The 14,466-nt window shown below is 37.4% G+C and overlaps 1 protein-coding gene across 2 annotated transcripts in view; it reads left to right on the plus strand.

Annotated features, from left to right (window-relative positions):
- Positions 1-14,041, plus strand: part of LOC124798418 — a 141,838-nt gene extending 127,797 nt beyond the window's left edge. For both annotated transcript variants that reach the window (XM_047261816.1, XM_047261817.1), the window contains 2 exons: positions 521-1,846; positions 13,905-14,041. In XM_047261816.1, the coding sequence (XP_047117772.1) occupies positions 521-1,846; positions 13,905-13,985 (1,407 nt within the window). In that variant the 3' untranslated portion in view covers positions 13,986-14,041. The remainder of the gene's footprint in view (positions 1-520; positions 1,847-13,904) is intronic.
- Positions 14,042-14,466: the final 425 nt, after the last annotated feature.

Raw genomic sequence — 14,466 nt, forward strand, 5'->3', positions numbered from 1 at the left:
TTCATGGAAAATGAAAGTGCTTAAGGACCAGCACATCCAGTACAGTTTCTTTATAGTTTCATTTGGTTCTTGCTATTCTTCTGATTTTTTCTGGAAGAATATGATAAGCAGCATTATATTATTTTTCAGAAATTCTGTTAACAAATGACTTTCATCATTTCTGCTGACATAGTCCTGTCAGAGTTTCCAACTAAATGTTAGTTCTTTGGTTTTCTGTTGCTGATGCATTAAAGCCTCTTCCCCCATTATCATATTGTAGTGCTGTTTGCTGTCATTTATCAGTTTCTGTGACTTTTTATTGAGACCTTCTTCCTCATTATAAAAATATATGTTGCTGCTTAGATTTGACTGATTTTTGCAGAATGTATTTTGTTTATTTTAAAAATAAGTCTTAATATTATGTTTGAGGTTCATTCAATATCTATATATCGTTCCATATATATTCCTGCTTGTGTTTTAGCTCTAAAACAGTCCGATGTTAAGAATGGTTACCTATTGTATTGATCATTCTTTGTTACAGTTCATTCATGGAAGAGTCTTCATGCAAATAGGAAAGGTTCTTCGACCAGCAAAGGTAATTTTTCCAGATTGTGACATGACAGCATGTATTGAGAGACTGGCACCTAAACAGTGTATTAAGAAGACACGCAAGAAAGATAGTGGACACAATGAACCAGGTGCTTTGAAGGAAACATCACCATCCAAAGCAACACTGAATCCAACTGTGATGCAGCACAACAGCTGCTCACAGTCAGATGTTAGCAATTTGGCAGGCAAGGACACAGTTAAACCAAAAAATATTAAACCACGAGCTGTGAACAGGAACAACAAAGTTGTTGAAGGTATTCGTCCAGATACTAGCAATACCAGAAACAATCTTCGCTTTTCTCAAGCTACTAGAAGCAGTAGAAGTGGTACCCTCAAAGTGTGCATCAAAGTTCCAAAACTAAGTGGAGAAAATAAAACTGGTAGCAGCTCCTTGTCCAAGAGAGGTTCTGTAAAACGATCAAGAAGCAGCTCCAGAAATAGAGTTCGACAAAAGTCGCTTGAGTCAGGAACTAAATCACCACCACCCTCTGATAAACAAACTTTAGATGGTGCTTGTTCCACGTGTATAACAAGCACCCAAGAAAAGAATGAGAAAATTCAAGATTGTCAGCTACATAAACCACCTGCCAAGAAACAATGTAGATTAATTGACAATGTGTCCACTGTGGAATCAGTTGTGCATAACAATTCTATAGAAGTTTCTCTTAATGAGATGGGTAGCTGTAATGTGTCCTTAGACATGCAGTCGCTAAAGCAGCCATCAGTAACATTAAAATGTATAACTGAAAGTGATGAAACAGTCCATTGCAGCCCTGATGTTAATACTCTCAGTGTTGACAGTACATTATCCAGAAATGAAGATAGTTTCAACTGTGGTAATTCTTGTGCATCAACTATAATGGACAAAGTAACTGACACTGCACCTGTCAAGTTGGTTGCTGAAATGGAACAACATAATCAGCAAAATGAAGGTACTTCCCCATGTTTAGGAAGTGATGAGGTACAATCCAGCTCAAAAGATTCTAACGTTATTGAGCCACTTGTACAAGAGTATGGAAAGAGCACTGAGGAGAGTGTTAGTGTTTCAAATTCTCACCAAGTAATAGTTGAAAGAAACACTAGAGATGACTTGGCCTTTCATGTATGCTCTTCTAATTCAATATCAGAGGACACTACACAGATGACATGGACGAAAGAAGAAGATAAAGTTATACTGAAAATGTTTCAGCAGGAATGTGCTACAGAAAGAATACTTTACATGATACGTCAACAACTGCCTCAGCGATCTGTAGAACAGGTAAGGCACAGAGAAATAATTTCTTGTTTATGTACTAGTGACCTGTCCTGTCTGGATAGTATTAAGTATCTACAGCCAGATGACTTGGCTCGTGTAAGTGGTAATAAGTTATATACACAAACCTTCCTTGTGAATCAGTCTATGTGATACCCAGTGCCCTGGAAAATTGGGAAAACTCGGGCATTCTTCAATTTTGTCCAAAAACCCCTGAAAAACACACGGACCCTATTGCCTTTTGGGTTTAAGCATTTGCTTGCCTTCTGCCTGACTCATTGCAGCACTGTGCTCATCATTCACCATCAGCTCGGTGTTGTGCATCCACCTGCTATTGCTGTGTTGGCAACCACTAACGTCTCCCTTCCTCAGTCTAGTGCAATGGAGGACATTATGTGCATACTGAGAAACTTAAGTGTGATGTCATTATGATGTGTACATGCTGTATTGAAGATGACAGAAGCCACTTGTTGACTTTTGCGGTCGAGATGCTTCACAGTGGTAGACATTTTAACAGACGAAATAAAAGAGCAGCTCATTATATCTTGAATGAGTATATACATTGCAGTTTTGGAGGCTATTGCTGTCTTTTCTTTCTTTGAAAGTTAGAACCTGCCAACTTTACCAAAGAGCCCTAACAATATTGTGTGTGAACGCTAATTTAGAATTTTCAGATGTTATGTCATTGTGGCTCAGTTAGTAGAATAATGTTGTATGATGCTAGAGGTACTGTGTTATAACTAATGGGAATTCGACTCTTTTTTTTTTTCTTTATTTTAAAAGTGCTGCCAAGTTGTGTTTGTACGGCTACATTCAACCAGACTATGGAGAGAGTATGTGCACTACTGTATTTTGACATATTCGACAGCTGAAAACAACACAGTGTCATGGTTTGTCTGTTTTTCACCAAAAATAGAAATAAAAGGAGCTGGGTTATTAATATGAATATTCATTACATTGGCCTTGTAAACACCACAGAACTGCTTTTTAAAATGACAGAAATTTTGATTTCCTCTAGAGTGCAGTTTAAAGAAAAGTATTGATAATTTTGTTAAAAATAGCACAATACATGCTTAAGGACAAACTATACATGTTCAATTAAAAGAACTCAGATATTACAGTAACTCAACCCTGTCAGAAAATAAAATACATATTTTTATGACAGGGTACCTTTTTGCCACTAGTGGCTGCTGGCTGCAGTGAAATCTGAAGGGTGTCAAAATGGTTGCCTACCCTGCCAGCAGCAGGAATTGGTAGACAGGTAGGCCTGTACAGAGACATTACTAAAGTGCCCAACAAAGGTGCATGGGTGGCACTGATGGTTTTGCTGAAGTGCGGGGGTGGGGGAGTCTTAGAGAGGGTCTGCCGTTTTATTCATATGTGTGGTAATATTGCGTATCCGCACCCCCTTCTCCCCACCCTCCCATCTGCAGCCCCCCCCCCCCCCCCCCCCCACAACCACATGCAAAAGAAGAGGGATGAAGAGTAAACATTTGCTGCTTTGGGTCATGTTCCAATTTCGTTGGATTGTGTTGAGTGGACCCTACTGGTTCCACCCTGTATATCAGAGCAAAAAATTGTGGTCACACTGTATTCCAAAGGGGTGAGATCATGTTCAGTGGTATTGCAGCCCCGCCATGTTCTTAGAGGACTGTTGAATCAGCCAGGGAGTGTCAACAGTGTCAAAGATTGTCAAGAATGTCATTTTGTTGCACATCACAATGAAAATGGTAATTTTTTACTGTGAAATGTATGAAAGTGAATGCCCCACGAGAAGGAGTAGTTTCATTTATATTTTTTATGACCTTTTCATGTTGATTCTGGGCATTGGTGAGTCCAAAATGTTTTTCTTGGCCATTCCATAAGGAAAATACATAGTTTCAATCCTGGGTGTCAAGAAAAGGGGTGAGATGTGGGTAAGGGGTGATGTGACAATGTTCCCATAGTGTAACACGTCAGTGGTAGTGTTGGGTGGAATGCTGGTGAAATGTGGCACCAGTGTGACATCATTAACCCTCTTTAAATGTTACCACATGAACTTCTGAGTTCTGACCCTCAAGGGCACCACACTTTTGCAACATTGCAGAGTTAGGTTGTAGACACCTTAGAGCCAAATTTGGAACTTGAGCATCATAGTGGAGTACTATGGCAGTGTTTCAAGAAAGCGACCCTTTAATTTTGTTGCATAGTATATGATGGCTGTATTTTACACTTACTTTCAGTCTTGCTGCAGTAACTACATTACTAAGTCATGTTGCCTGATTTTAAAATGCCAGTTCAGCCAGTTCTACAGTGGAGAACAGGGTGAGGAGTCAGTTGCCTTTAAATTTGAGTGTTCCTTTTTAATTTTTTGAGTGTTTCTTATATTTTGCATAACTGTTATTAGTGTCAGACAATGCAAAATGCAAAATAGAATAATGACAGTATTATGAAAAGTGTAAATTGCTGATCACCAGAGACTGGATTATATACATCATAAAAACCTTAAAAAATGCATGCAAATATGCATAAAAATGCACAAAAAATCTCGAAATATGCAAGATCAAATAATAAAAAGACATGGTAGTTACTGGCGGAATAATATCTCAATGTTGAACCTGTGCATATCAGTTACAACGAAGAGTGCCAGCACTAGGAAGGGGGTCTTTCTGGGATTATTTTCTAAAAATTTGCAAAATGGGGATACATACCATGTTTCAAGAATTGGTCCATCTTTGCTATTGTTGTTGGTAACAATCAGATGGGATATGAGTGAGTTGCAGTGAAATAATCGATATGTACAGGTCCACCTTCAAGATATATCGCATGCAGAGGGGCATGTTCAAAAACTCCGTAATATTTTATTTAAAAAACAACATACAAGCATGAATTTTTTTGAACAGCATTAGCTTTTAATTAATACTATTGGACCAAAGCATCGTTTACAATTTTACATTTTTCTACTGTTGTAAACATGAACGACCAAGTACAGTTCCAAATGTTCAGTAGTAAGATTGTCTCTTCATTCACTTAAAACATTTTTATAAGCAGAAAAGGACCATTCTACATCAATTGAGGTAACTGCGCTGTATTTGAATTTGGGTGCTATGTTGGCACCTACTGTTTCTGGTAAAAGCTCACCCGTCCCATTAATAAAACTATCAATTTGGCACAAGGGTTCAAAGCCTGGGTTATTGTTTAAAATGTTTTCAAACTTTTCTTTAAGTTTTCGTGGGATATCTCCAGCAATGAGGAGTTCACTAGAATAATTTTATTCATTACCAGACCTTGAGTTTCAAGCTTTTTAATAATTGCAGGTATATGGGGAAAATGAGTGCTAATGTCTTTTTTAACACCTGAGTCATTAAGGGCTTCCTTGGATTGGCAAACTGCCAAAGCCTCTGCACTGTTGAAGCCATTTATTACCACTCTAATGGCATCAAAATGTTCATTGGAAAAAAAGAAAAACACAGCTTCGAGCCACATACCCCAATGAGTTACCACTGGTTCAGGTGTTAAAGGCACATTTGGTAGTTTTTCTTTGTAGGTCTTGATGCGAGCACTTTCTTTGTGGATGAAGTCAGTTTATTTATATTCGCAAATGTGGAACATACTGCTTCACCAAGGCCATGTACTCCATGAGCAAAGTACGTCACATGAATGAAATTAGGATAAAATACTTGGAGGGCTTTTCCTGCTTTGATCGTATAGGGATCAGCATCTGAAATAAACACAAACACCCATTCATCTGCAGAAGATTCTATAAATATTTTTCTAATACCCTCTTTCACAAATCTGACGACTGTAGAATGATTTACTTTTTTAAGTTCTTTGCAGGCCACTAAATAGGAAGAAGAAGGCCCTTCTTTTAAAGCACCAACAAATTTGCAATTTGACAGCCACAAGTGTCATTAGTTTCATCAGCTGAAATCCAGATAATGCTGTCCTTGAGCTCATTGCGTATTTCTTCCAGAACATTTATGTAAATTGTCGGTGTGTGATTTTTATGCAATGTTGATTCATGTAGTATATTTTGATTTAAGCAAATATTTGCACAGGAAGCCTTTGAGGATTGTGTTTGTAAGTTTGTGAAGAGGAATATTGCTTGCAATGAATGCTTCACATAGATCTATGTTAAGCAACTTTTATGGTTACCTTTGGAGAGATCCCTGCTACTGCAACTTGCTGTTGTCAGAAGTTGTTGTTGTGGTCCTTTCTTCTGCATTGCTGTGATATGCAGACTTCTCTTAACATTCTAGTCTGTTTGAAACTTTTTTTTGCCCTAAACATTTTTCTTGTAAACTTGACAATATACAATAATTCCTTCATATGTAAATGCTCCAGGATGGTCAGCTATCCACGAAACTACATTTCTTTTTTCAGGTGGCATGTTGCATAAGTCATTACACATGACACATCATAAACACGTTCAACTGTGTACAAGTAAATAGAAAGCTAAACTGAAACAATGAACGTGCAACTAAAAGCTTGTGTAATTTAATTTAATTGTTGCTGATGTGTACGGTATGACAGCAGAGGGGATTAACTGAGGGCGTGTGCGCAGGACAATTGACTCTGTCTGCCTGTTCCTGTTCTTTAATGATTTCGCTAGGCAGTGGCCTCTCTGTTAGCAACTGACCACAGTTCTAGGTCTTCAGTCAATCTGTGAGACATCAAAACTAGATCGAGCTAGAGACTGCCTGTCAAAATTTTTAAAATATTGTAAACATGGAGCAAAAATATGCATCCTCTCTAGTTTTTAGTTAAAATACGCTATAACCGGTGTAAAGGAGCCAAAAATGTAAATGCATATGCAACATGCAAATGCATATAATCGGTTCTCTACTGATCACCATATAGCAGAGAGATATTGAGTTGCAGATAGGCACAATAAAGAGACTGTCAACACGTAACCTTTTGGCCAAAAGGCTTTTTTTCTGAATTAAACAACACACACACACACACACACACACACACACACACACACACACACCATTCACATTCACACAAACAAAACACACACACACACACACACACACACACACACACACACACACACACACATGACTACTATCTCTGTCAGCAGAGCCCTCAGCAGACAGAGACAGCAGGTTTGTGTGTGTGTGTGTTTTTTGTATAGTTCAGAAGAAGGCCTTTTGGCCAAAAGCTTACTTGTTAACAGTATTTTTGTTGTGCTTATCTATGACTCAACATCTCCACTATATGGTGAGTAGCATTCTATCCATTTCATGTTACAGTGATATCTCTGTTTTATTTTTTTGTGTGGTCCAGAATTAAAAAACACAACATTCAGGAAGATCCAGAATCGAGGAAAATTTTAAAACACCAAAATAAAAGCAAAACATATGTAATTGCATATATGATTAAAACCTCTCTGATACCTTGTATGAAATCTGTAGAATTGAAGGAAATTAATGTATAGTACAATGTTTATATAATAATTTGTGGTAATGAACTTCATCAGTTCATAAAGAAAGTGCTGTATAGCAGCAAGTACGAAGTCTGTTCAGAAAATTACGGAACTTCGTCCACAAAAGTTTTCTATGCTTACCTTTAACTTATTGTGCAAGGTCTCCTTCTAAATACTCTCCTTCATAATTGATATATCGCTCCCAATGCCCTTTCCACTTCCAGAAACAGTCCTCATTCACTTCTTTGCTGGATGGCGTGAAGCACCATCTGCATGTTTTCTTTTCTCTAATATATTGTTGCAAATCTTTGTCCTTTCATTGGGGTTTTCCACTTTGGAAATAAAAAAAAAAGTCTGCAGGCTGGAGAGTACAGAGGATGAGGCAGCACAATGATTTGGTTTTTTTGTGCAATAGTCATGCACCATTTGGAACAAATTTGTTTTATTGTGATGTAAGAGCCATGAATTACCTCACCATGTTTCAGTCCATTTTTTTCTCTCATTTTCTCGCAGGCATCGCAACAGTTGCAGACAGTACCATCGATCAACAATTTGTCCCCATGGACGAAATCATGATGAACTAATCCTTCAAAGTCAAAGAAAAGTATCAGTATGGCTTTGACATTTGACCTGATCTCATGAGCTTATTTTGGTGTTGGAGAACCTTTCCTAACTCATTGTAATTCCTGAATCTTGTTCTCAACATCATAACCGTAGATCCACACCTCATCATCAGTTCTGATTCTCTTAATGAACATCTCATTCTCATTTGCACGATCCAAAATCTTGAGAGATTGCAAGGCATAGGTCTTTCTGGTCTTGACTCATGAGCCATTGGGCAAACTTGGCAGAAACATGCTGTGTCAGAATTTCATGACGTGATCCAACTGAAGTGTTACATTCATCTACAATCTCTCTGATAGTCAGTCTTCGATTGGCATGCACAGTTTCATTGACACTCCTGACACGAGCGTCATCAGTTGACATTGAAGGGTGTCCTGAACCAGGGTCATGTTTAACTTCTGTCCATTTTTAAACCATGTAAACCATTCATAATGTCAAGTACAGCTTAAGCATTCGTCACTGTAGGCTTCTTATGTCATTTGGTGTCTCTCTATAAAGGTTTCTGTGAGTTTCATGCAAAATGTAATGCAGACGCATCACTCCTATGACCCTGCCATCTCAATTTCGCAAACTGTGTGGCAGACTGAACGATAACCAGGCATACAACAATGAAACTTACGGCAGTTACACATAAAAACACAGGTGTGTGCAGGGATGCCAACCGCATTTCGCTGCAACACACCATTGGTGCAAAATTACAAATGTTCCAGAATTTTTTTAACAGACTTCCCAAAAACTGGTCAAAAAATTGTATTGTTTTCTGTGTACAAGGTAATCTAGCTATTTTCCAACATGTTGTGACCACAAATTATGCACCAAAACACACGTTTCTGAGCCATTTTTCCTTTGTGCTTACGCAGAAAAAAGCAAAAATTGATGAACATGGTGAATTAAACAGAAAACTGAAGTACGGTAAAAGGCTTTGAAATATAGTATGTGGGGATGTGTGTTGTTACTTCATAGCCAATGGCAGTGCAGCATACTCTGATGATGTGAGTACAGTGACCTCTGCTGTATTGCTTTTAAATTTTCCTTGTTCGTCCTGCTGAGGGATCAAGCCCATTTCACAGTACTTTTTGCAGGAACTGGCTTAATCGTGGCATAGTGGCACTGTGAAGGCGACCAGAAATGAGGCTATCGATTTATCTATAGCTATAGTGCCGAATTGATGTTTATGGATGTGTTATTGACAGGAGAATCACAGTTGTGGCGAGAGCTCTTTAGAGGAATGTGTTTGTGGTTATGCAATGTGTGAAATATTTGTGACTAGAAACACTATGAATGTTACTGCTCATCATTTCACTTGCAGCAATTTAAGCTGTCCTGTTTGGTTCCTGCCTAACCACATACTCAGAAATTGTCACATATTCAGAAAAAAGGAGCCAACTACTTCTGAGAAGGAAGTATATGAATTTTATTGCTACTCTTTTCAGTCTCAGGAATTAAAGCTGTCTCCATGGCTCCTGCCTAACCATACACTCAGAAATCATCACATTTTCGGAAATAAATAGCGATTTATTAGTGTCAAGGAAGAATATGAATTTTATTGCTGCTCATTACACTCATAGCATTATAAGCTATCCTAAGGTTCCTGCTGAACCACCCACTCAGAAATCACCACATGTTCGGCAGTGGACAGTCAGATGTTTATGTCAACCTTTGTTCTCCAATCAGACAGAAATGTTAAATAAAATCGAATATTGCAGTATGTACTTGTATTACATTCATAACAAATTCCCAGAATTTAATGATACTAAGATGGAAAATTTTTTTTGTATGCAGCAGGATGCAAATGTACCACCTGTAAATGTATAAGCTACGACATTATTCATTACGCTACAGATTAATTCATGAATTTTGTCTCGTGTCTTATTTACCAAATGTCTCTTGAACCCTTATATCTTTGATGCTTTATTAAGGAGGGATGTGACGGAAATGTAAACATTTATTTAAAAAATCAATACAGTCAAATTTATTAACGTACAAATCTAAAATTTTGCATGTGTAGAGGAAGAGAGCTGTGTTTTAATGGAAAAATATAATAAAATATGTAGGTTTAATATTTTGCCAGAAATTTGATTTTTTAATTTTTTATTGTCTTTTTTATAAAAAGCTAACTCAAATTCTAATCATGCAATTAATCTGAAAATTTTACTGTAGTGTCCTGAGAAAGTTATAAGACCACTGAGTGACAGTTATTAATTTTGGTACAAATTGTATTGTTAACAGAGTTTTTAATTTTGCACATTGAAAATTAAATTTTTTTCTACATACAATCATCTAAAAATCAGAATGTAATTGCAGGAACTCGTATTTTTTAATTCCAGGGAGACAGCAACACAATGCAAACCGTTCCTGAAAATTTCATAGCATTAGCACATATACTTTTTGAGAAATGGCTTCAAAAAATGTAAAACAGCGAAAATGAGGTTCACAGATTTTCTTCTCATACTTATACATGTAATAAGCTTACCTCCATTCTAAAATCCTCCATACTGATACTCCTCATCCTCCAGGTTTTTCTTCTCTCCTCTTCGAATCTGTAGGGCCTGTATTTGCAGGTAAGACACTGATCTGTTAGCTTTCTTGACCCTGCTCTCATCAATGGTGTAAAATGCTTTTGTTGCAAACACACCTTCAGCACTTCAATTCTGCCATTATTTCCATTGTTGTGACATAAAACTGCACCATAGCCACCGATTTTCAGTCCTTCAAGTCCCCAGAATGTCCTTCTGAGCATCTAATCCAAATTAAATTATTGAGGCTTCCATTTGCATTTTGTGTCTTTCCGTGAAGGCACTTCCTCAATAAATCAAGGTTTGCAAGAAACCTGAATATGGGCTCAATTGCATTCATAACAGGTTCTGGTAATTAATGTTTATATGAATACATCTCATTTCTGTTTTTGAACTTACACCAGTCATCTTTTGCACACAGATTGTGCATTGGTGTTTGGTCAGTGGATAATTTGTGGAAAAAAATTGCCCACACAGCATGCCTCACTGCCTCTAAATTGTGTGTGTTTTTCCTGATAGCTCTCCCATAAAATAATTGAAGAAAATCAATTTCTTTCAGAGCAAGCCTGCCTTTTCCTCCTACTGGTTTTCCATCCTCGAGTACCTCACCTTTCTTCTCTTTCAGCAAGTGATGATGCCTACCACCAAGCCTCTTTTGGATGTGGCCAACACATTCCAATTTTTTTATTGTTGTATTGTATGGATTTTTACCTGTTAGTGCTTTGAACGAAGAGGAGTCCCCATCACCAGGGTGTTTAGTATATCTAACACCATATTGGTACTGGTCCTCAGATCTGTAGAACATCCTCACAACTGCATCAGCTTTTATGTCCCCACTTGAGCCATTATAATTTTCAGAGCATGCTGTTGCATACTTTTCTTGCCACAGTTTCTCACTGTCTTCATTGTTGGACATGTTCCTTGTTGCAAACTGGTAGCAGTATTTAGACATAATTTCTACATCTAAAACTTTACCTGAGTCAATACCAATAACAGATGAAACTCATTAAAGAGATGTGTGACCCATTTTCATCCAGGTCCCATCTACAGGCACATACAGGTCAGTAACATTTGAAGGAGATTCATGTCATGAATATGTACCCAGTATCTATTTCTTTGTTATTTATTTCCACAAATTCCTCCACTGCTTTCTTCATAGAAACTTTGGCAGTACTACATGCTGCGTCAGACGTTTCTTTATTTATTTTTTCAAACCTTGCACAAGGTGGAGGTATGTTCAGAAAACCAAACAATAAATTACCTCCTTTCCTGCCCTGTCAAAGACATCTCAGAGAATATGCTAACCTAAAATTGCTTTCATAGGTACCAGTGTCCGTTTTTTTTGGAGGAGGATAATGAAAATTCATAGCCACAAGAATCACAAGTTAATTTAAAATTACAAGCTATTCCTACTTTTCTTTCTTCAACAACAATCATGCATTCCATATTTTTACAGGTAACACATGAACATGAAAAATTTATAGCCTGGCAGAGAATCTCGAAACCAATAAGTCTGAATCCTGTGGAATCCAAATCATCATGATTCACGCACCTGTGCAATTCTCGTGTCCCACGTTTCGATGCTGAAACTGAGAGCTTATGTTCTTCATTTCAAGCTGCTTCCTCTTTTTTGTTTGTAAACCGATTTCCATGAAACCTCTGTTTCCTAAACACAGTTTTTCCACCACCCATTATGCATAAATCTTGACTTCCGTGTAAAGGTTTGCGAATTCAACCTTCCACCTACTAATATGTGTGTTACTATTGTCAAAATGTAAATAAACCACATGCAAGAAAGTTTTCAGGCAAAGGTGTAGGTGTCAGCCAGAGATATGGGTGGCAGCCAAAGATATTGAAAGAAAATAGCCTTCACATTGGCAAAAATTCTGCTGAAGCAAGCAGTTTCCCTAAAGGTGGGAGTGGCTGCCAGTACAGAGTTATCAGTTTAACAAGTTAAAGGCATTTGTAAAGCTGCTATTATGATAAAATTCACACACAACATGGATTAAACTGTGTAGATAAAGAAAATAATACTTGTGAAAAATCGTTTTTTGCACCAAAATCCATTACATCCCCCCTCAACTGACTATTAGTGATAAGGGTGATGTGTTTGTGATAAATTTTCAATGTGCTGCTGCTTTGAAATGGCATACTATGGCGCACGCGCGCGCACACCAAAGGTTCAAAAATGGGGTCATGCCACGATATCTAAATATATGGGGAAATCAAAATCATTTGTGCAAATGTGGGTAACACGCTATTATAAGTGATCTGAAATTTGGGTGACTGTGAAGAATATGGCTCAATCCGTAAAGTGACTCCAAAGTGGAAAAAAAAAACCTTATTAACCTTTCTTTGGGAAACCCATACTTAACATCGCATCTAGTGCAAGCAAAATTAACTTTGAAGTGGCTATCAACACCATTTTGATGCATTTGGAGATCTCTTCCATGTGAATACATGGAAAATTTGGTTTCAAGCATGCCTTGGAGATACCAACCAATTATTGAGGCAGTTGATGAGTGGGCGTATTATTAATTGTAGTTGCATTTTTCTTTTGTTGTCAAATACATTTTTCTACTGATTAACCCAATTGTGATCTTACTTAACTAAACCGAGAGAGGTGGCGCAGTGGTTAGACACTGGACTTGCATTCGGGAGAACGATGGTTCAGTCCCGCGTCCGGCCCTCCTGATTTAGGTTTTCCGTGATTTCCCTAAATCATTCCAGGCAAATGCCGGGATGGTGCCTCTGAAAGGGCACGGCTGACTTCCTTCCCTAATCCGATGAGACCGATGACCACACTGTCTGGTCTCCTTCCCCAAACAACCAACCAACCAACCTTACTTAGAATGTACCAGATTCAGTTCCAATCTCTGAACTTGCACTCAAACTTCGCATATCCATTTATGTTAGCACTGTATCTGTTAAGAGTTTTACTTGCTGAAAACTTATTATGTATGCCATGTTGTGATTTGTGCAGAATGTTTCTCAACAGCATGTTGTGAGAATCCCCCATTATTTGGGCGCAACATGGAAAAAAAAAAAAAAAAAAAAAAAAAAAAAAAAAAAAAAAAAAAAAAGAACAAATCCTTTGGGAACTTAAGCTCCAAACAAAATGTCTGATTCTGAACTTTACACCTTGACAGAACATAGGTGGAACAAGGAATAAATGACGGATAGAGAGACAGAAATTCTAATGTCTATAAAGTGGTGAATATGCCCTTGTAGCAGAGTAGATCTCTTTTGCACCTAGACCCAAACAAAATAAGATAGTCATAAATGGTGGTGGTAGGGCAGTTAAGTACACAGAGAGATAACTCAGAGAGATAACACACATCTTAAAATCTCAAATCAAGAAAAATACATCTTTGCCATTTGTTTTATTAATGATGTTTATGACTACTGATACTGTATTTAACTCATTTCATTCTGATTGTATATCTGTTCAAATATTACTGTTTCATATCTCTGATATTGGAATTATACAACATAATGTTCTGTTTCTTTCCAGATTCAGAACAGATTTCAGACGCTGATGAATCTATTACAGAAAATGACTGGAGTTCGTATGGATGATGATAAGGGAGTGTGAATGAATTATATTTATTGTTTTGTAATTTGTGAAATTAAAATTATTTATGTAAGTTATTGACATGTTGCAGTGTTTGGTTGATTTTTGTAACTAATTAAATGTGTATTATTTATGGTGAAACTCTCCCAGTATGAAAGTGTCTCATTTTTAGGGTGAGTGCTAATTTGACATATTATGACTTGGTCTCAGATGGTGAAACCCCCAATACAGTACACACATAAAAATGCAGTGCTTGGAGCTTTCAGAACCCCAAGTTCCTTCTTAAGGATAGAAGTTATTATTATAGGTGGACATGATAAGGGAAGGAATATGGAGTACTGAAAGCTGGGAGTACTGTCTATTTATATTTGTGTGTGTCTGCCAACTGTTCTGAGTAGTGCCTCCTGAAAGCGGGTACCAATCAGACTGACTGTCAGTTTGTAATGCAATAAACTTCTAAATTGAATTTTTCTTTTGATACTGATAGAAGCCTGCTGTAGCG

This window comes from Schistocerca piceifrons, chromosome 5 (assembly GCF_021461385.2).
Source record: "Schistocerca piceifrons isolate TAMUIC-IGC-003096 chromosome 5, iqSchPice1.1, whole genome shotgun sequence".
Classification (NCBI taxonomy): domain Eukaryota; kingdom Metazoa; phylum Arthropoda; class Insecta; order Orthoptera; family Acrididae; genus Schistocerca; species Schistocerca piceifrons.